The 23,534-nt window shown below is 40.3% G+C and overlaps 4 protein-coding genes across 6 annotated transcripts in view; 1 reads left to right on the top strand and 3 right to left on the bottom strand.

Moving 5' to 3' along the window:
• Nucleotides 1-13,965: 13,965 nt before the first annotated feature.
• On the bottom strand, nt 13,966-18,579 carry MKKS (MKKS centrosomal shuttling protein). Its single transcript, XM_074864392.1, has 4 exons — nt 17,589-18,579; nt 16,888-17,063; nt 16,081-16,191; nt 13,966-15,610 (listed from the first exon to the last, which is right to left on the bottom strand). Exons 1-4 carry the CDS (start codon nt 18,577-18,579, stop codon nt 15,170-15,172), a joined length of 1,719 nt encoding a protein of 572 aa, XP_074720493.1. The 3' UTR covers nt 13,966-15,169.
• Nucleotides 18,576-18,972, bottom strand: LOC141941530 (uncharacterized). The gene has a single exon (XM_074864396.1). It carries the CDS (start codon nt 18,970-18,972, stop codon nt 18,823-18,825), a length of 150 nt encoding a protein of 49 aa, XP_074720497.1. The 3' UTR covers nt 18,576-18,822.
• On the bottom strand, nt 18,576-22,234 carry LOC141941529 (uncharacterized). Of its 3 annotated transcripts, none has more exons than XM_074864393.1 (3): nt 22,129-22,234; nt 20,778-21,007; nt 18,576-19,022 (listed from the first exon to the last, which is right to left on the bottom strand). In XM_074864393.1, exon 2 carries the CDS (start codon nt 20,988-20,990, stop codon nt 20,799-20,801), a length of 192 nt encoding a protein of 63 aa, XP_074720494.1. In that variant the 5' UTR covers nt 20,991-21,007; nt 22,129-22,234; the 3' UTR covers nt 18,576-19,022; nt 20,778-20,798. The 3 variants fall into 3 exon arrangements, with proteins under 3 accessions (XP_074720494.1, XP_074720496.1, XP_074720495.1); XM_074864395.1 differs by having other exon boundaries at nt 20,778-21,003; nt 22,129-22,211; XM_074864394.1 differs by having other exon boundaries at nt 22,055-22,191.
• Nucleotides 22,235-22,347: 113 nt separating this feature from the next.
• SLX4IP (SLX4 interacting protein) overlaps nt 22,348-23,534 on the top strand; it is an 83,002-nt gene continuing 81,815 nt past the window's right edge. Inside the window, exon 1 of the mRNA XM_074864397.1 lies at nt 22,348-22,542. The gene's annotated coding sequence lies outside the window, so the exon portion shown is untranslated. The remainder of the gene's footprint in view (nt 22,543-23,534) is intronic.

Here is a 23,534-nt window from a genome sequence, read left to right as displayed (position 1 = left end):
AGGTGACTGTAAAGTCACAGTCACTTTACTGTGAAATACAGGAGGTCAAGATGACTCCATGTGAGATGGTTTAACAGGACTTTTAGCTCATGACCAGCTGCTTCCTTTGTAACAAATATGTAAATTAAATTGTTGAACCACAGTAACGAGTACCTATTGAAGCGACTCCAGACTTTTTCTAGTATGGAAAGATCAATTTTAAAACAGAGAATGAAGGATGGGTTACATGGAAGGGATTTGCTTGAGCCATGACAACGCCACGTACTGAAATGCTGCAAGACTGTATGATTATCCTTCACATGACAGAAGCACTGAATACTCATGTAACTCTCTGAATGTCACAACACTCCTGGCTGTGCAATTTCAATAAGTACCAATAGGCAACCATTAAAGAAAAAAAGTTTCTCAATTTCTCCAAGTACACAAACTGTATCCCTGGCTTTTCGCTGCTGGAAACCACTCCCACTGATCTTGTGGAAAAGAAAGTAATTCTCCTCACTCTCCACCCCCAGCCAAAATTAGGACAGACCAATAAGTGAATCTAGCAAATATATTAGAAAATAGTTGGATCATAACATTCTCTGACATAGTCCAAGACACTTTTGCTTGTATAAGGAAAGTAAGTTTAAAAATTTGTCTTAAAAATAGAAATCCTGAGACACAGTCATGGCCAGATATGGAGGGGAAATGGATGTGCTTGGTGGAAGTTGCCTTATACATTGCATTTAAAAAAAAAAAGTGGAAACCATTATATACTCATTTTAAATATAAAACTTACTGTACAGACTGAAATAGTGCCTGACACCTCAAAGCAATACACCAGCTTGACCTTATAAAAAAAGAAGATAGATAGATAGAATACATACCCCACTCAGTCACTGTGGAAAGAGCTATTTGCATTCATCCTGGACACACTGGTAAACTGGAAAATTCAACACAGAATGGATGTCTAGCTTTTCTGCTTTTAAAACCAAAGAAAAATGTTTTTTTAGATAGATCTCAGAAGAGCAGTAGCATCTGGATATACTGTACATGACTTCATATATTGCTTTTACCCACTGAAAAGGCAAAAAAAGGACTAGACATTTCATAAAATGCTTTTCAGCCATCAGGACTTGTTTGATACTAGATTTGTTGAAACATATGGCATAACAGTACCTCCTAAACAGAGGTATTTCTTAAGGAAAGTGGTTATAAATATAGATGCAAATAAACACTTCCAATGTGAAAAAGCCTCCAGCTTTAGCTCCTTTGTTTACCCAGGCTAGCTCTTCCTTAAAGCTGAATGCAGATCATCACAGAGCACCATTACTGTTAGCTTGTAACTGGCTTTACACTTTCCCCTATTTCTAACTGCTTTGGCTCCCTTTTCCAAGAATAACTCTTGACCATCATGTCATGCCCCCACATCACTTTTAGTGTGCTGGCTATTCTTCTCAAACTTAATCTGTTTCACTTGGGGGTGGGGGGTGGAGGGGCCAGAACCAACACAAAAATCCAAGCAAAAAAACCCCCAAAACACCAGAGAACCCAGGAACCCAAACCATTGTTTATTCCAAAGAGGATAATGAGAAAGAGGAAGGATAGATTGACTGCTGGCATGGGCAATAGCTGAAAGATATCTGTTAAATGAGCAGACATGGCACAGTGGCCAAGGTTAGCAACCCCAACTGGTTGACCCACACCTACTATACAATGGACTGAAACATCTACAAATGAGCTGTTGGAATCCTCGACTTATAGCACAGCATTGTTTTAGTGTCAGTCATCATTTATTTGCATTAAAAGGCAGTACATTAAACTGCTGCAGTTCAGCAGTGAAAGCACAGGAGCTGGCCAGATCACTGGGGAGTTTGACCTCTTCGGTCTTGCTATTCCCACCCATCAGCCAGAACCAAAGCATACAGAGAATACAAGTTCAACAAGTTTTGTGAACCAACATAAGCAACACTGCAGTGTTTCACTGGTGTATTGGGGGGACAGACAGATATGTTAAGGCCTGAGCTGCTCTGGAAATAGATGTGTCCAGTACCAAGAGAAATGTAAAAATGTACATTTACAACTCAACTTCATCACCACTCCAAATTTTACAAGCATTTAGTGCAAATCAAACCAGAGGACTGGGAGTAAGGTGCCTGATTTACCACAGCAGGCTGACTGCAGTCCCATGACAGCATTGCAGCACGCCAGAGTAATTGATGACTTAGTCCTATCATAGCAACCAATTTTTTTTTTTTTTTTATTTTGCTAAAATGGGATTGGGTTTGGAAGGATTGGACACCTGCCACTTTCTCTGTCCTTCCCTTATTGCCCATCTGCAGCTGACAAAAGTGTTAAAGTATACAAATAGCAGAGGGAAGAAAAGCAGCAAAAGCAAAGAAGCAGATCTTTTCTTTGATTTGCATAGTTACTCCAGAAAAAAAATTCAGCAAAAGGCACAGATTTCCTCTCTCTTTTGCTTGTTTCCCTAGTCTAACAGTTTGCCAAAAAGCTACTTCCAGAAGAGTGGAGCTTCTCATCCTTGATATCAAGGGCATCTCAAAGGTTTCAACCTTTAATGCAGCATGAGCTTCAGTATTAACTTCACACACAGGTATAGGAGAACTGATACGTAGAGGTGCAAAATCCCAAATGTCCAGATCAAACACTCTTTAATTTATAAGGATGTGGATGTAAAGCAGAACATCTCAGGCCCTCTGTAGACAAGACATGAGTTTAGGACTCATGAGACAAAAGATCAAATACCACCTCTTCTCACCTAACGTATGACCTACAGCATCTTAAATTAGGCCTCCTCTTCTAATCTATCTAGAAACCGCATTGCTCTACACTTGCTCTGTTGTAAGGATTATCTAAGAAAGTGAGCCTGACTCTGCCCTTTATGTTACATGCAGACAGTTCTGACTGAAGAATTTTTTTTTTTGTTTGCTTTTTTAATAAAACCAGGAAATACACATGGCTTTTTCCCTCTCAGAAGATGCAACCTGATAGTTAGGGCACTCCCATGGACTGTGGGATGCTGCCACACAGCACAAGGATTTTAACTAGATTCTCAGGTGAATGCCCTAATCAGTAGAATATTGACTATCCTCCAGTGGGGGTCTCCTAACTTCTTTCATTCCCTTTTAAAAAGAGACAAATAGGACTTATTTTACTGTATTTATTATCACAACAGGAAACAAATCCAAAGTTAAGTCCCCAATGTACTTTAAAAGATCTGTTAAATTCACCCTGCGGTCCCTTACTACTAGCACTTACATTACGAATAATTCAAGGCTGGTTCTGCTACAGAGGACAGTACTCCATCATGCATGCTTTGTCCAGCCTACACTGTGCTTTGCAGTTGTATTTTTTTAATCTGTGTTTTGTATGCTTATAACAACTTAGTACGTTGGTTTACTCAGAGCAATGTGACCATTTAGACATCAGCAACCTAAACCATGCTAAACACTTGCCATTACAGAATAGCTAACCAGTCTGGAGTACATTTACTATGAAGTTCCCTAGGCAACTTCACCTGTAAGTCTTTTGTATTATGACTGTTATCATCTGATTCTGTGAGCTGTAGAAGAGACTGCATTCAGTACAGGTGGGCAGAAGAACAGGGATACCTAGAGAATTCAAAACTAGGACACACACATCATTCAGATTTCTTTCCCTGCTGTCACACAATAAATCTGTTTGGGTCTTAAGCTCAGCCCTCCTGCCTTGTCCCCAAGTGGACAAAAGCAACTTCCACGATCTCATTCTTATGATCAAAACAGAACCTCTCACTAAAGAATGACCCAGGGCCTCAAAAGCAGTCCATATAAACACTTTTGTATCTCATCCTGCCATTTCAGTATTTTCATCATGGCTTTTAGGTACTGGTGTTAGTTAGAACTAGCCCAAGCAAGGCTCAGCCCTAGACACAGGCCTCTGCAGACCTGATATCTCAATTGAGCACTTGCCTGTTTTGTCCCCTTATTTTATTTTGAGCCAGATTTTTAAACAGTTGCTCCAAATATGGACATACATAAACACATTTAGACCTAACTGAAAAACAGTCCTCACAGTGCCTGTTAAAACTGACAATCCCGATACAGCCTGACCCAGAAAGTCCTCAGATTGCCGATTGCTAGAAACTAAGAGAGCAGTTCAGGAGAGTTCTTGCTGTTCTTCCCTCAGCACTTAAAGGCCACTGTAGAGAATAAAGATAATTGTGTCTCATCTGAGAACGTGCTTACTTTGTCTCATCATCAGCCATATCTTCTGAGGACAGGGACCATCTTTTTAATCCGTACTTGTTTTGTGCCTGCTGTACTCAGTGTCAAGGAACAGACCGAATTCTCGACATGGTGGTAGGGAAATGATACTTTTCCACCCTCTCAGGACAAAGAAGAGACTAAAGTCTCCTTGACATTCCTAAGATCTGGCCCAAATTTTAAACATTTCCCTTTTTAAAAATCGGAATAAAATCAGATTTACAGTTTTTCTTACCATACAAGTAACTGCAATTCTCCCGTTTAAAAAAGGAAGCAAAAAAAAGATTAACACAGAAGAAAATAAAAATAAAACACACTAGTTTTTGAAAAGGCCAGAATCTCATCAACTCTGGCTCTTGCCAGCTAAACTGAGTGCACAACAGTATGACAACATCCTCCTGGCACATTGTTTAAGGCCAAAAGAAACCAGTAAGCGTTTGTACGAGCTCTGGGAACACAGCGGTTCCTGCGCCTACCATCTGGCTGAAGCTGAGAACCTCTTTGGAAGACGCTCACTTTCCACACAATACCTCCAGGTTCTCCATCAAGGTCTACACACAGAGCACAGCCTGCCATACTCTGACAATAACCAGAACTACACAGACCTAGGACTGTCTTCAATTCATCAAAGAACCTTCTGTTAACATAATTTTTCAACTCGATTTATTATCAACCTGTCCCTGAGGATTCTACCAGGAAGAGGCTAAAGCACAGCGTTTCTGCTTCTGGATGTCTCTTTATGGCAAGAAGTTCCTATCTAAGTGACTTGTCCACAACAAAGATAAATATCATGTCCAGCTGGACTTCTACTGATAGCCAGATCCCCAGGTAGGACCAATCCTTTTTTTCCTGTGACAGCTATAAAGAGTATGTCTGTGTAGGAATTCAGACCAATTCTTCATTAAATGTTACTAAACGCAAGCAACAAGCATATTGGTCAGTTTGCCCATCTTTACCAAATAAAATTCAAGCTTATATATGCAACGCACTGATTTTTTGTTCAGGTGTTCTTTCCACTAAATGCCACACAAACTATTCTATGTTTTTATTACCTGGAAATATCAATCTAATTCTCTCTTCAGGGAGCCCTTCTACATAATTATGATAAAATTGAGTGTTTTCTTTGTCCCCTGTACAGAAATAAACTTTTGGCCTGTGGCTCCAAATCCACTCGCTCTTCTGCATTTCTTGGCTGGTTTGAAACTTGTATTTATTACAAGTATGGAATTGATTTTGTGCTTTACAATTACTGCTGGGTTTGCCACTCGCTATGCCTAGTCATCATTTAGGCTGGCAAATACTCTCTATTTGAAGCTATAAATATAAATACATATAAGTAAGAAAGACTTGCAACTCTAGCAACATCAAGCCAGTGATGAATTGAAGGCAAAACTCATGGTAAGCTAGGCAGCCTTGCCACAAGGCCTCACAGCGGAATAAAGAAATACATGATTTCCAAAACAGATTTGCACATTTATTTTGAATCCTTTACTATCACCTGCTTGGCACCTTGTGACAACTGCTGTGTATGACCAAAGCATTGTGGCAAATAAACTCCTGTTTCCCAATAATACCAGTAGCCCTTCTAAGGCTGGCAGGCATATTCAAGAGAGGTTAATATTACCCTGTTAAAAAGGTAACTATCTGCAACATCTTTCACTACGCAAAGCTTCAGGCAAAATATCTGTCAGCAAGATGTAAACTGCTTTATTTCAGAGGTAGAACTATTCCTAGCAAAGCTCGATGAAATGTTAAGCCTTGCTGTCTTGTTCAGTTCACACAGGCACCTCTCTTGGAGACCAGACGTTTCATAGTAAACAATTACATCCCCAAAATTTTCAAATAATGCTCACAGGCACTTTAAGGAACTGCAAAGAACCACTCAAGGAATCCTCCTCCACCCCACCCCCCCAATTATGTCTAATGCCCCAAAAGTAATTTTCTTACAATCACTTTTTTAAAATGGTAAGTTCAGGTCTTTTCAATCACTTAACGGTGTTGTAGATTTAAAAGAGGAAACAAAAAATGGAAGAGACAACTGAGTTCTACCCTTCTCGTTCCCCTCACAAGATTAAAAAAATTAGCGTTTAAAAGGTGGAAGGGAAAATTCAGTTATTTAAATACCAAGACCTAGTAACAAAATTTAGATTGTGCACATACTGAAGCAGAGGCTGTATGTGCTTGCAAAGCTTTTAAAACAGCAGAACTTTTTATATTACTAAGATCCAAGTCTCAGGAGAGAAACTAGTAATTGAGGATTGAACTTACCAGTAAACAAAAAAATTACACTTTTGTGCAGTGCCAAAGATATCTACAATTCCTAAGCTTTTGTCTTCTGTAACAACACAAGCTCATTATGGTCTAATTTTCTTAAAACAGAATGACATTGGGCTACACTGTTATTTTAATAAAAAACCCAAAATACCACACCACAGTTCTCATGTAAAGTGCTTTTTGATAGTATAAAATTTTTCTTTTCTCCCCTCAGTGTGAGAAAAACTCCATTTTCCTTCCCCCACAGGCACTAATTTCAGACAGATGTAGTCCTGGGTGACTTTATGCCCATAAGTAAGAGTTTTAAGCAACTAAAAGTAAGAAAGAAATATCTTGCTTTCTACTCTAGTGTCCTTAGATCCAATAGCAAAGTAGGCTTTAGATCCCTACCAGTGTGCAAAACCACCCACACACTGAAAACCACATTCTCAAGATTACACTGAGTACTCGCAGCATCTACTATGGAGTTTGATTTGCATTAGAGAAAGCTATGTGTTGCTACTCATTGCCCACTTCTCTTCATAAATTGGTTCCACCCCATGCCAAGATACACAGATCCAAATGGAGACAGTGCAGAAACAGAGTTATTTCACTTGTAGGTAAAGTAGCAATCCACAGTTAACCTCAGAAATTCTGCCATGTATTGCATCTATTCCTTAACATACACTATATTGAACATAAGCAATAATGTCACGCATGAGTTATTCTTGTACAGAAGCAAATTCTTCTCTGGCCCACAGAGAAAGACTGGAGTGACATCTGCTGTTTCACATGCAGTTTTAGACCAGGATTTTTCATTTAGCAGCCATTTTGATTAAACAGATGAAGTGGATCTTCTTAACACCTAAAAACAGGACGCATGTGCACTCACACTCCTCTCAGAATGCTGCTATTCTGTTGAACACTAATATAAAGAAGTCCTTGAAGAGACTTTACATTCACAAAGACATCAAGTGCATACAGCTTTTCTTATTTGACACTATAATATTTCAGTACTCAAAGGATTTTACACAGCAATTTTCATTATTAAAAATCTAAACTAATTTCTCTGCTGCTTTGCTTTGGAGATGAATACTTTAATTTGGAAAGGCCCACACAATATCAATAAAAAACCAGAAGACTGGATTATTTAAATGCAGGGTTCAAGTATTCCACTTCCTTAGCATTTTGTACATTCTTCTAATTACCAATGCATATAAACCAGTTTATTTCAAAGGTAAGAGACAGCAGGGATGTCTTCAACTGTCTTAGCTACTGCCTGATTCATCATGTTTCAGCTGAGAGCAACTTTCAATTAGACATGTTCCCAGCTGGGGAACATTAACACATTTAAGTGGCCAGACCAAACACTTCAGTGCCTGTGTATAAGCCTGAAAAAGCATAATTTATGGACAACTTCATGTTTACAAGTAAAGCATCACAACAGTACTCTTGAAGACCTGATTCAGCAAAGATGTCTGGGCCAAACACAAAGCACGGAAGCCAGTGCAACACTGACCACAGAACAACATGACAAGCGATAGAGGGACAGAGTTTCAGGAGACACCTTCTAGGATCATAATTTTCAATACCCCAAAAGAACTCAGGTATAAATTAAAAATCTAATTTTCCTTTTCTCACCTCTGTCGGCTGACCCCAACAAAAAAGAAAAACAGGAGACCAGGGTTAAGGCATATAAAACCTAGTGAGGAATTTATCCTACCTTTGTTAGTTACAGAAAAAATATTTGTTTGCTTGCTTAAAAATGAAGCATTGGAAAGCAAAAAAGAGGAAAAAGGCTGGCACAGACAGCCAGCCATACCACACCCCCCTCTGTTTAGTAGGCACCGTGCCAGTGCAAAATAAGTACAGGAAAAACTCACTTTTTGGAGTCACCTCATGGATTGCAACACTCATGCGATGACAGAAGGGCCATGGGTCGATCCTCTGTATCCCATACGCACTCATATCCTCAGACCACGCTTAAGGAAGCTTTTATAGGTGCAGGTAGGCAGTCTTCCCATCTGAACTGCAGCCACGGAGCCCCACACAAAGCAGCTCTTGGGCCAATCTCCTCCTCAAAGATACTGGGAAGCCATCTCGGCCTTCCCAGAAAGTGCCCATTTCAGGAAGCTGCTCAGTCCTTAAACGCACCTTCAAATCCTTGTTTCTCCACAGGTAGGTCCCAGTGATCTGCCTCTTAGGGGAGCATGGCATGCTCTCACACCTGCCCTAAATAACAGCCATCAGCAACCACACCTTTACACCATCCACATCCAATAGAAGTTGGGTTTTTCTTTGCCCCTGCCTGTTTCTTGAGGTCAGCCCTTTCGGTTGGTTGATCTCCAGGAGTGGCACATGTGCCCCCCTGAAGCACTCACCACACAATCTTTTTTTACCCAGCACCTACTCCAGGATCAGGCTTTGCTAACATCTCCAGTGCTCTTCCTTGGCTCTTTCCTTCCACCTCCAAGTTTCCTTAAAATCAGCAATTTTTCCACATCCTTCAACAACGATTGAGAGGGCTCACAAAATGGCGTCCTGTGAGGTACCTGAGAGGCATCAGCAGGAGGCGCTGCGCAGCCTCGGGGGGGAGGGGCTGGTTCCAGCAGCTGTACCACAGAGCATGGCCCAGCCCCTCAGCCATGCCGGCGGCACCTCAGCATAAACAGATTTAAGAAAGGGCAAAATGCCACTCAGCAGTGAGGAATGAAGGGGGAAAAATATGAGACACATACGGGAGGAGCTTTATCTCAACCCAGGATGTTTTTCAGCCTGTTTTCCCCCCGCTGTTCTGTTGAGGTAGGGAGTGAGTGAGCAGCTGGGTAGGTGCCTGGCCAGCCAGCCATGGACAACCCACAAATTCACCTGCAAAAGTGCACTCATCATCCAAACAAATGTACCAGAAACCCTAAGACAAACCCTGCTAGAGCTTAGGGACCGCTCGCAAGTGAAAAAGGAGTAATAAACAAGGGTGTAATAGTTTTGCTTCTGCCACTCGGTCACAAAGCCTTTCAAGAACCGGAGCTACCCCAGTGTGGTGGTGCAATCCTTCCCCAGCCCCTGCCCTTGCTGGGCTGCTCGGTGGGATTCCAACCCCCCTCCTGGGCCACATACCAACATGGGAGGTAAGGACAAGGCCTGCCAAAGGAGAACAACCAGAATACCTCATTGTTAGAGCTGGGCTGGAGTGAAAAGTACCTGACAAAAGTCAATTATCTTGGACCCTGTAAATAGCAACCCCAAGTGAGACTCTTTGAGCTCTCCTGGATTGCAGCTGGCCTGCGACCAGCATCTTCCCTGAGCTGGGACACCTCTCAGGTACCAAAAACCTTAAGGTATCATCCACTGTTAGAGCCAACGGGAGGCCAGGGTGAAGTCAACCCACTTGAGACTCAATTATCCCCTGCTGAGGAATGCCAATGCACTCTATTTACTCTAAACTTGAGAAGAGGGAAAGCTTAACTTTGAGCTGGCTTCTCTTTCACCCGCTTTCTCTGCTTACCAATGTGTTTGGGCATACACAGTCATTTTCATCAGTGGAGGTACATACTTATTCCACTGTATCCAAATACTTTTGTCTCTGTGTTTGTACATCTTGTGTTTGTCAATGCACGTGTATATATGAATCAAGGTACCATACAATCATCTTCAAATCTGTAGCTAAGTCACTATTTTAATTATAACCTATTTTACTGAATTATTTTGTAAATCTTTAAATTGGTTAATGATTAAGTGCTGCTAGTCATTAATAAATCTTGATTTGCTGCTAAATCATTACCATGTTAATACTTTCATCTGCGATACACAGTCCCTTCAACTCCCTGAAAATCACTTAGTCATCACCCTCGAGTACACCATCCATCAGCAGAGGATCCTGCACAGCCCCACACACGAGCAATGACTCAGTCTTTCCAAGTCATCACTACAGACTAGGGAATTAATTTTTCCCCCCAACTTTTTTTTTTTTTTCCCCCCAACACTCACACATACAATAGATCAGACTAATATAAGCCTTAAGGGAGAAGATACTAAGCATGGCTTTTCAAGATTAAAGAGAGGTGATTGAGCTTCTCTACTTGGAAAAAGACTTAATGGTTTATAAAAAGAAAGTAACTGATAAAGAATAGTTGTTGATATTGTGGTATGCTGTCACACAAATGCCTAGCAGACAGCACATAATAGTGTTATAATAATAAGCAGCCAGTATTCAATGTGTATTTAATGTGTACCTGAAGAGAGCTGATGTTGTCAGGACAGAAAGTAACAGACACCAGCAATCAGTTTGCAGAAGCCAGACAGTACACAGCTGTAGCCTTCAAGGCACATGATGAAAGCCTGAATAAAAGGTTTTCATGTGCAAGCAGATCTGAAAGTTCAAGTTTATAAAGATGTTTGGAGTACGGTATGAAAATAAAGTTCTGCAGGAGGTATGTCGACAATATATTTATTTATGTTTAATGTAAATCTAGGTCAAGAATAATGGAAGTCAGCACAGTTAAAGACACAAAGTGCCCAGCCCAATCCTGGAACCTATTCTGCAATTAATTTTATTGGTGTTTGGACTAATGACAGCATGGCTCTATCTATATATGCTGTGACTACATTTCTGCTTCCAGCATAAAGAATAAACCCGTATATACTTTTGAGGTTATAATGTGCACAATGTTTATAAAGTGCAATGTACATAGACAAAAAGTAAAGGTATTTCTTAACTGAGAATTTAAGATCACAGTGGCCACAAAGTTAATTACTAGCACTGTGCAGCTTGTCTCTTCTGACAAGCAGGTAGAAATAACTCATACTTACATTACTGGATAAAAGCTACTAAAATTCTCAAAATAAACATTGTAATGGGATTGGCAACTGACTTCTCAAAAAGCCTGTCTGCACAGATTATAAGCATGCTGGAGGCAGTCTCTTTGCGATAAAAACAGACTGTTTCTGCATCTTCAGAACAGTAGTAAATCCAAATCCAGTTAAAGTTCTTCGTATGACATTGACTTATGGATATTGATTTTTCTGAGACAGAAGACTGTAGTACTTGCACGACTCCGTTCACATGGCACTGCTGAAAATGTGACAAATACTACATTTTGCTTCTCAGCACAGCAAAATAAGGGCACAAGTAAAAATCGACAGTTCAGTTTTTGGGTAAGGTGAATTGTTTTGTACATGCTCTTCTGTGCTTGCAATATTCCAGGCAGTATTTTTCTTACAAGCTTTGATAATATTGTCTTCCCTTACTGGGACAGATCTAACCCTGTAGCAGATGGTTAGCCTAAAAACATCCAGACATTTCTAAAAAAAAAAAAAACCACAACCCAAGACAGTGTTACACTACCAATACGTAAGGTTAGGTTTCCCAAACTCATAAATCTGTTTTTACCCCGTGCTCAAGGATTGGCATCATATGAACATCTGGTCTGAAACATGCAGAGCACAGCCTCTGAAGACACATGATACATTAAGGACTGCTGAGGTGTCTGACAATGCTTATCTTGAAGTTCAACCATTCCTGCACAGGGCTTTGAGGTCACATTTCTCTGGGTGTGCGTACTGAAGATGTAAGGCAATTAGGTTACTGTTAGCAACAGTAATATACTGTTGCCAAAATTTCAGAGAAAAAGAAAACGCATCCAGATTCAATGTACAAGGGATAACAGAGAAATTTTATACCTAGCAGGCTAGTTGAAGGAGTCTACACAAATCCTGGCCAAAGTTCCGTTAATGAAATATTTTCGCCAGGATTTGAGTTTGTTTTGAATTATCTACTTCTTTGTACTTGTGCAGCAAGTAGTTCTTCCCTTTACATCTGGATCTTAGACCTTTTCACCCACTAATGTCCATGCCTTAAGAGTTATCATCTTTGTTCCCATTTTACAGAAAGGAAAATAGACAGAAAAAGACTTCAGATATGGTGCAGTGACTCTACAAATGCACAAATCAGTAGCAGAATCAGGTATTCTGCATTCTTTGCCAGTGCCAAAATAGTAATGTTTATTGGTATGTCTGCTGGAAATAGGACACAATAATAGAAATACTGAAGATCCCTAAATTAATCAGCTTTTCAGGTCTTCTTCACTTTGAAGTTTTAAGTACCAACCAGGAACTGAAATACCAAATGAAAACTGAAATACTGAACTGAGGAGCAACTATATTAAACTGGCATCTTACTTAAATACGCTGACCTGAGTGATTATAATATCAGCACTTCTTTTTGCTCCTGCTAGGCCTGGAGCACTAACACAGCTGAGAAGGCTGGAGATGAATGTTCTTACTTCTTATGCATTACCAGTAGAATTATTAAAATTTAAATTAACAGCCCCTGAGCAAGCTGTGCAAGTCAGACACGACTGAGGTCATGATCGGAAAACACTTGTCTCTTAATAATACTTTGTGTAATGCTAATTTTTCCCACTGAACAAACTTTAAATTCTAAGGGGAGCAGGAATAAAACCATAGTGCCTTCTCAGAGGACTTACAACTGGGAATATTTCATTCTGTCATTTTCAAATGGGGGGGGACACCCACCATTTTTGCCCTTAAGTTTTATCAGGAAACATGGGAGTTCAGAAAAATTATTTTTATGTGGCTCTTGGATTGAGAGTCAAAATTTTTAACCAGTAGCCAAAGTTGCATTCCTCCTATGTTACCCATTAAAAATAGGGTAACACTAACCACTGAAGCTTCTGGAAGGCTGAGAACTGAACCTGAACTGCCCATAAGCAGCAGTGCCAGCTGCTTATTCATCCTTTCCACTCACACTGGATGACAAAAATTCATTGTTATTAAAACTATCTATATACAAAACCATCTTTGGTTCAGGTATAGATGAATTTTTACCTACTCACCAAAAATTAAATTTAATTTTTTCACAATTTCCTAATGTGTGATTTTCTTAAAACCAGAGGGGGAGAAGATGAATAGAATCTGAGCTAACCACAGTTTTATAGGGTCTGTGAACCTCCTATAGGTTCAGATACCAAGACAAAAGAACACTAGCAACTACTTCGACTTAAATATTGTTTTAATTTTTCGCTTCACAGCTGTAGTCACTAAACTCCACATTTCTGTACTGCATAACAAGCTGCTATTATAGGAAGTAAAATACTCTAATTCAACACTCTGAGTTAGAGACTCATAATTAGATGAAGTGTTACCAAGATTCTTCTGTGCCTTAAGATATACAACATCATTTGGCTTCATTATTCCTGATGTTTTCGTATGGTTCACATTATACAGGAGGATCAAGATATGAAAGGAGCCTTTTTAGTAACCAACTTTGAACAGCCTCCATCTCAACCCTTGTAACATTCTTCCACAAATTCCCAAAGGATGCCTTATAGCACTGAAGCAATCATTTCAGGTCATAAAAAGATAAAGAACTTCAAATAACTTTCCATTTTTTCTAGTGAGAAAATGATTATTTATGGTCTTAAAATGAAAAGGACTTTGTACAAAAGGCCTGGAAAGATCTGTTTTTAATTACATATTTCAAAACTGAGTTATACAAAACAATTCCACTGCTTATATTCAGTAAATATATTAAAAACTTAAAGAGACCAGGAAACAAATAAGCAGACTAGTCTATAACCAACTCGGATGTTTTCTGGAAAAGCATGTCATGAACAATTTGTCCCTTGTGACTGAAAACAAAGAGGAAGAAAAGGGACAAAGAAAATGAGTTTAAGCAAGAAACTGTAACACCCCTTTTGATCTTGCATGCAAGCTGAAAATGAGAAAAAGTTTCAATCATTCAGTTTACAGCCTTATTTAAAGATCAAAACAAGCCTGAGCAGCTTAAAGCCTTACTTCATTAAAAGAAGAGAAGCTATGCACAGTCAAAGAGTTAATTGAATGGGAAGTGGGACATTCTTTCTTGCAGCTTTCCTGAAATGATAGAAATATCATTATTTATAAACTGTCCTGTATTCCACAGAAGACAATCAAGGTCCATTTTACAGAAGTTTTTTCCACAGTCCGCCATTTGTTTTCAAATCTTTGACCTACATGCTAACTTAAGATCTCCAGGCTGATTTATAGTAATTTGCTAAATAAATTACATACATGAACCAAAATCTTCTGGCCATTTAAAAATGGACACTGTATACAGTTGTATATGGTGACAAGATCTTCAGAACAAAATTTGAAGACAAGTGGCTCAAGTGGATAAGGAAAGCCTTTTTTACCTACAAAATTAAAAATACCAGGGATAAAGTTCTGTTTGAATGTGTAAAGCTTTTGCTGAGCCTACATAAATTCTAATCCGTAACATATGTTTTTCTCAGCAAGTGAATCCATTTTTCCCATTCCTCTGAAGATGCCACAGAACTAACAAACATCCAAAACTCTGCTTAATGCAGAGGGAATATCAAAGTGTCATTCACTCTTTTGAATACACTAATTTGACTACTCTTAAGTCATATATTGCTATGATTCATTGTATATTTGGCTGATCATTTAACAGTTCCTAACAAAATGTTAAACATCTGAAAATGCTTGAGGGCACAGTAGATTAACAATCAGAAGAGTACTTAGTGGCAAACTTTGATTGAAAATTCCTGTCTGTTGTCTATATTCTAACCATTTAAATTATCTTAACACACTGTATATTACTCTGCTTTCAATTAAGTATCTCGTTGTGCAACACAATTCACATAAGATCAGAGCTAATTTTGATCTTCAATTACATACGAAAGATCCAAAATCAGATTAGCTGTCTCCAGAGCTACTTGTAGGCCACTACACTTTGCAGCAAAACAGTCCAGTGTCAGAAAGTCGGCAACCTTTACCGAGGGCTCTTTAGGGCAGCTCTGTATAACAGGAGAGCCAAACTGGCCTTGCAAAAGCCTCCAGTTGAGATTCTCAGTGTTACCATTAATCCTACAGCCACATTTTGAAACTAAATCTGACCAATTAGAGACAGAGGGAAAACCTGATGGAACAAACCAACAGTGTCCATAAACCATGTCTGTAAGAATTTCTCCATCATCATGATTCAGAGAGCAAGCTACAGACTCCAGGGAACGGCAAAAACCATCAGCAACCAACTGGTATTGTGCCCGAGAACAATCTATATCGTTAAGACTGCTGGTGGACAGACTACCACTCTAAAAAAAAAACAAAACCAGGAAAACAGAAAGTTAGAACACTGTTTTACAGAAATAATTTTAATCAAACATACTCTCGCTTTTTTTAAAACAGATGGTTCAGTCCTAAAAAAGTTGTCTATGTGATGATTATTCCACAATAGGAAAGATTTCTAGACAAGTCAAAGCTGAGTTCTGCACAATTATCTTTCAACATAAAAATTCTACACATTTTTATTTTAACACTTAAAATAGAAGCACTTACTATAATATATACCTAAAGATTAACAAGTACAAATACAGTATTAACAAGTCTGAAAGATGTAATTAGCACTAAGAGCTTCAAAGACCCTTTTGTTTTATATTAGTAGTTAGACAGCAAAAACGCAACATTAATCTAGACAAGTGTTTTAACTGCAGTAGTGATTCTACATAAATTCTTGTTTCCCAAGTGTATTAAGCAGCTTTAAAAGCCCTTATGTCTTACATACCTTGTGCCTTACATATGAAGCCAGGTGAGTTTCTGTACAGCCACCTCCTAATAATGCCAAAGGTTCCTTGATTGTTAACTGTAACACATGCTCTGCAGTTTCACAGGCACGCTGAAAACCATAGGAATTTGTCATTAGACATACCATGATTAATAGGTTTTGCCTCCACTGAAAAAACTACCAGAGTAAAAGTTTCAGTAGTTTCTGTTACAGACTTCATAAACTTGAATTACATCTGGATATAAACCTGCTGAGTGGTTTCCAAAACCATATTCACTTAAGAAATTGTCTTTATTTGTCCACACTCAGTATGGAAAAGCAGAAATAAAAAAGCTGTATTTTATTCCTCCTTCTTGCAAAACACAGTTATATATAAAAAGTCAATCAGTATCAATGACATTTCTAGGGCAACTATTCAATGAAAAGCTATGCTTGACTACCATTGCAGGTATTGCTGCTGGCCTTTTGCTGGGTAATTTTTTCTTTATGCTCTTATAAACCAAGTAATGAGCATGAAAATGTTTATCCAGCACTGGCCTCAAGAACAGGCAAAAAAATGCTTCTGCCTCTAAACAACTTCTCGTATTAAAACAGGGGCATTAAATGAACATGAGCACAAGGATTTTGAAATTCTGGAAACGAGTGTTTCTGAATTGCTTTCTTGAAATTGTATACCTAAACTCTAACTAAACTCCATTTATGTACTGAAAAATCAGTTTTCTAAACTTATTGTATCTGTATTTCTCATTACTTTTTTTCCATTAAAAACTTGACTTTTCAAGAAAGATTCCAAGAAAATTTGCCTACCTTCAATTCATCCCATGCTGTTTCATTTCTGTTACAGAGTATCAAGCTGCAGATAACTGTGTCCTTAGGAATTAGATGCACAAAATGTTTTGAGGCAAAACTCTCAAGGCACACATCTTTCAAATTGCCGTAACAACTAGGAGACAACAAATGTATGGAAGCTATAGGCTTTGAACCTGTCCAATTAAGAAAAGCAGAGAACAGTACGTATTACTGTCATCAAAACAGCTATCGCATTTCATAAAGCATGAACTTCTTTCCTCTTGGCTTTTTAAATTATACATATATTCTTTAATACCTAGCTTTTCAATCTATACAGAAAACTACAAACAGAAACCAACATTTTTTCAAAGTGCAAAACTCAGTGATAGTTTACAAATAAAAAAGTAATTGTTTTCTTCCTTAGAGTTTGAAAATAATCTACATTTGCAAACAGTTGCTCTAACTGGATATTCCTCATGCAGCTATCAGTAATCACATGTGCAGTATGTCATCATTAGAGCTTGCAAAAGACCAATCTCACCTTAAAAAAAAAAAAGTCGTTTTTAGACTAGAAAAGACCAACTCTTGCTCAGCTGCTGAGGTAGGATACAGACAGAAATAAAAGAATCCTTACTTTGCAATGACACCAACCTAGATCGGTTTTCATTATGAGATGAATGTTGAGCACAACTGTCTAGTACAGAAAACTTGCTTGTTACCTGTCATCCGACTCAGGGGTTCCATCAGAGAGAGCCCAGCTCTGTCCACAGCGATGACATGGTTCTCTTTCAGATACTGCTTCAAGAATGGATGGATAACTTTCTGGCACACTACAAGGCCGACCTCATCATTAACCAGCTGCTTTCCTACATTAAGCAACTGATCCAGCTCTGACATTTCTAGAGAAATTCCGTGATGGACTGTTATAGTTCCTTCTTCGTGGTTGAAGCAGTCTCCTGACATGGACACACAGAAAAGTGCTATCTTGATCATGTTGGAACAAGTTCTTTTGACAGTAAGTGGTTTTGTCAATTTAATTTCTGGTGTTTCTATCAGTAGTCCAGGAAGAACCGTAGAATCTGCAACTCTTCCACCTTTCACAGGTACTATTATACACTTTCCTAAAACAGCATCAGTCTCAACATGACATGGAACAGTAAACATAAAAGCCTTTAAAATCAGCGTGGTGAGATGATCCACTTCTGATTTATTAAGCATGCAAGCAGGTTTACTTGTTAATACGCTACGTACCAAACAAAGAAGAGTCTCAACACTGCTAAAATCTACGGCTACTCGGCAGCCACAGGCCTCAGATTTGAGGTAGTCCATACACAAACCCAGAAGATGCTTGCTTATTTTAATGACAGTGCAAGATGCAACATTCAGGCTTTTAAAGTTTTCGATCAAGCTACAGCAAAGAATGGCAGTAAATAAGCCACAGTCACTGAAGCGGGATATATGGTTCTGTACAGAGGCCGTCAAAACACTTAACACAGGATGACTGACAGAAAGACGACTGAGTATAGCTGAAGATTGTGAGGTTGTACAAACGTAGCCTCCCACACCGTTGTGGAGCTGTTTGAGTCTACCAGCAGGACCATAGCAAGATTTTAATATTCCACTCAGCAGAGACAGTGACTGACTAACTACGTCTTTACTTAAAGGTTCACTAATAAATAATGGAGGCTTTTTAGCTTCAAGACGAGACATTTTCAAAGTAAGATTTTAATTCTGGCCAACAAAACAGATTTTTTTACTTGGATCTATAATTCATAGCACTTTTAAAATTTGAAGTAGTACATTTAAATTCTTTGCAGCTAAGGATTATTATTTTAAATGTGAAGCAGTACATATGGTATGATAACAACACTCCTGTGACTGCTCATGATCTCTCTTAAAATGAAGCTTAAATCCTACTGTGAAATTGTTACATAATGACAACCATAAGCTATTTCATTCATGACGATCTTTTGTAGCTTCTGAATGTGATCGAACAGATTTTTTAGCAACAAAGTTTACAAGCATGCTTCCAAAATGGACACCTATAAGTGACAGTCCTGCCACAAGGAGAAAGTTCTTTCTGCTCCAGCTAGCTTTCCTCATCTCTTCCTCTGGCAACACCCACAGATGAAAAGCTTCGAAGCTAGTTATACCTACAATTAAAAACAGAAAGGTATTAGGATAATCTTATGACAATATTGCACAGCTTGAACCGCTATTTTATTTTTCACAAGAAACTCACATAATGACTAATACTGAATCACAGAATCACTTAGGTTGGAAAAGGCCTTTAAGATCGAGTCTAGCCGTTAACCTAACACTGCCAAGTCCATCACTAAACCGTGTCCCTAAGCATCGCAGCTACAGGTCTTTTAAATACCTCCAGGGATGGTGACTCCACCACTGCCCTGGGCAGCCTGTTCCAATGCTTGACAACCCTTTCGGTGAAAAAATTTTTCCTAATGTCCAGTCTAAACCTCCCCTGGCACAACCTGAGGTTGTTTCCTCTTGTACTATCACTTGTTCCTTGGGGAAAAAAAAAAAAGAAAAAAAAAAAGAGATGAACACCCACCTTGCCACAACCTCCTTTCAGGGAGTTGTAGAAGGCGATGAGGTCTCCCCTCAGTCTCCTCCAGACTAAACCCCTCCAGATCCCTCAGCCGCTCCCCATCAGACCTGTGCTCCAGACCCTGCACCAGCTTCATTGCCCTTCTTTGGACAAGCTCCAGCACCTCAATGTCCTTTTTGTAGTGAGGGGCCCAAAACTGAACCCAGTAATCAAGATGCAGCCTCACCAGTGCCAAGTACAGGGGGATGATCCCTTCCCTGTCCCTGCTGGCCACACTATTTCTGATACAAGCCAGGATGCTCTTGGCCTTCTTGGCCACTTGAGCACACTGCTGGCTCATGTTCAACTGGCTGTGTACCAACACCCCCAGGTTCTTTTTTGCCAGGCAGCTTTCCAGCCTCTCTTCCCCAAGCCTGTAGCACTGCAGGGGGTTGTTGTGACCCAAGTGCGGAACCCCCCCCGAGCCTTGTTGAACCTCATACATTGACCTGTATATGCTATAATGCTTTTTAACTGAAAAAAACTATTAATATGATATATACAAGCATATAGCACGCAAATTATACATGTTTGTTAACAACTTCAATTCTGACCATGAGTTTATATACTGTTTTACCTGTAGGTCTATAAACAACAGGCCACTATAAACTGCCCTGAATTGTGTTAAAGACTACAGTGATGTTAACCTGTTTTTACTGGAGAACAATCAGCACTGCTTCCCAGGCAACCACTTCAGAAACAAAAGCTTTATTTAATGCTCATACAACTTCAAAAAAATCTCTGCCTCTGAAAGAAAAGTTTCTTACTTCAAGATGCCCAACATACAATTATGTCTTCTTCAGTTCTTAAACAGTTCAAAACTTAAAGGGATATTTATTTACATTTCCAGGTAATCTCTACAGTATTTAGACTTCTCATACTTAATTTTGTTTGTTTTCTATTGTAATTACCACCTCTACTAACAACACAGAATTTATTACTATGTAAAGTCACAATTATTTCTGGGCAGTTTTGAACTTGAAAGAGCACTGTTGCAGAACCAGTCAATCACAAGAGTTTGACTGTTGTCTTGAAGTTATTGGAGTTTGTTCTGAAATATTTTCAAGACCTGTAATATCATCACTTAATTGATCCTATCACATGGGATTTAGCAGTAGTTTTTAAGATGTATGATGCATTTTTTTTGGTCCACGTAACTACCAAATTAACTTGTACAAAAAAGAATAAAACTCTGGAAGACTAAAGCTTGAACAGCAAGACTGTATCTCTTAGAAAATTCTCATTTAATTGACTCAGCTCCTGCCTCAAACATACAGACACAACTAATTAGGCAACTTACCCACAATACATAGCACAAATGCTATTTTTCTTTATTTTTGTGATCCCTTCGCATCACATATGCCACAATCCCAGGTTCTGGAACAAAGTCCTCTGTCTTCACTTGGAAAATAGGACTGGACTTGATATAAAACCAGCCCCAGTGCACCAGCCCAAGGCTAGGTATCATAACAATCAGAACTTTGTAGTCCTTCCAGATGGTTTTAAGACCCATTGCAAACTGGCATCTACCTAGATAAAGATAATTTATTATTTTAAATATATTCTAGAACTCCTTTTTTTTACTCTATAATAATAGCACAGAATGGATGAACCTGATGTTAATAGCTTTAATTACAGTGCAGCAGATGATTAAAACACCAAATGACACAAGAAAGTCTTTGTGAACTTCAAAAAAACCTATAAAAATAACCTCAATTCAGAGATCTCGAAATGTTAATTGCTGCATTTGCTTCAAGCTTTAGCATGCTAAATCTTAAAGCTTTGCTAGTTTATGTTCACCTAATTATAAATTTTACTGCTTCAGATGATAAATATTTGAAGTCTAAAACAAAGCAGTTTCAAAATAAATCTTCCCCCCCCCCCCCCCCAGTTAATAAAATTCAATGACTAAACTCCTAACAGAATATGGAGCTTTTAACTTGCAGGCCAAACAAGCTGCAATGCTTCTGACATCACTTTACCTTAACCAGAGCAGCAGCTATGCCTCGATCATCAGAGGCTGTAACAGTATCAATACCAACACAATCAATTTATCCTTATCTAAAAAGAATGTGCAAAAGACTACTTCCCTCAGGATTGTTAAGAGGTACCTAATATAGGAAAAAAGGTGTGTATACTCAGGTTTTATATCAAATAACTTGGTTTAAAGAGCTGCAAAGGTACAACTCGGAGAGTAAGTGTTCCTACACCTGCCCGACTTCCTTCACCTGACAGGAGTAACGTGCCCTATTAAACCGGCCTGATCATGCTGTGGAGATTTCACAGCTTCACACCACTTGGCACACAAGGTAAAGCAAACTCCAAAGTCCCAGAGCGGGCCGGCACGCGTGGGGCAGCCACACTCGTGCTGCGAGCGGCTGAGGAGACGCTGAATCGAGCTGCTGCGGCCCGGCCCAAGCGGCCCGTCCTCTGCCGGGCGGGCCGGCGGCAGGGACCCCACCGCCCTCGGTCACGCCGCGACACGTTCCAAGCCAATCTCCCCTCTACCCCGCATCACAGCGGCCTTACAGGGCGGACGCCTGAGGAGGGCCGGCGCGGCGGGAGGGACCGGGGTACCTGAAGCTCCTCTCCCATTTCCTCACGCAGAAAGAGGCTGCGGATGAGGAAGGCGCTGCCCTCCCGGCGCTCACCTCGGCTCTCGCCCCAGGAAGGCGAAGGGAGGACCCGGCTCCGCGCCCTCTCCTGCGCCTTTAACTCCCCGACGGCAGGAAGCGGCCTGGCGCAGCCCGGAAGTGCTGCTGCGCCCCGCCTCCCTGCTCGCGCGGGGCCGTTCCTCCTCTCGCCCGCCATTGGCCAATCCCCGAGTCACATGGCCACGAGGTGCGCGCGCGTGCGCTCCCTCGCGCTCCCTCGCGGGGCCGGCGTTACGCCTCCGCCAGCCGCGTAGGGCTGCCCCGGCGGCCATTTTGCATTCGGGCAGGGTCGGTGGCTACAGCCTGCGGCCATTTTGGATAGGGGAGAAGAAGCTCGTGCTCGGCAGCCATCTTGCTTGGGGGCAGAGGAGCCGTTAGAACCGTTGGAGGCAGGCGCGGCGCCGCGAGGAGGTACGGCGCGACTGTGGCGGCGGAACGTTTGCCGCCGCCCGGCTGGGACCCTCAGCCGGGAGGTTCTTGGCGGGAGCGGCTAAGCCTCGGTCTTCCGTTTCGCTTTCCTTCGTAGATAAACGTACGAGGTGGTGTCCTGGGGTCGCTGCTGCGGTGGCGGCCCCAGCCGCCTCCCTCAGGCGCCGCCCCTCGCGTCAGCACCCCCTCCCGGTCCGGCGAGGTGCGAGCCTCTGAAAGTACCGGCCAGGCTTAAAAATACGGCTATCTCTCTGATTTTTCTGCCTTAACTTCTGTTGCACTCCGCGTTGCTTCTGTGCGTGCCTGAGCCTTCCAGCAGGCGGATAGTGTTGCTCTGAGCAAAACAAATTGAAGCAAACTTTGTTGCCTGACGTATTCTCCTTTTTTTTTTTTTTGCTTAGCGCTTCTATTCTGCACCTTTTCTGTTTGCTCTTCTGTCTTCCCCTACTGCAGTCGCTGTCAAGAATAATTAGTAGTATATTCATGTGTGAACGGAGCACACATGATTTAATTTTGCGCATAGTTGCAAAGTTTATAATCGGAGCCAAAAAATAAGTTTTTAATGTCTGCTTTCTGTGCAGAGAGGAGTATAACATTTTTTTAAAAAAAGTTTTGTGGGACAGCTGTAATGCAGTGTTTGTTGCATTCAGCTATTCTGCAAAACTTAAGAAGGCTTTTAGCAATGCAAAAAGATAGTAGCCAGCACCTGTCTGTAATAAGCACTCTGATGTTCCTCAGAATCTCTCATTCCTCTAGTTCTATGCAGTTGCTGTTGAATAGGTAACATTTTTGAAAGTGATTGTTGAACTTTAAAGATAAATTGGCAGTTGATGAACGAAGGAACGTAAATAACAATGAGCTAAAAATCTGCTAACTTTGTTGGAAGGGTAGTTTCCAAAGGTTGAGTGGAGAAATTGGCAACAGTGGGCCTAAAAATTGTGAAACTGCAAAATTGCAGATTCTGATGTCTTTTC

This window comes from Strix uralensis, chromosome 3, assembly GCF_047716275.1.
Source record: "Strix uralensis isolate ZFMK-TIS-50842 chromosome 3, bStrUra1, whole genome shotgun sequence".
NCBI lineage: Eukaryota > Metazoa > Chordata > Aves > Strigiformes > Strigidae > Strix > Strix uralensis.
This window is presented reverse-complemented; position numbering and strand designations above follow the sequence as displayed.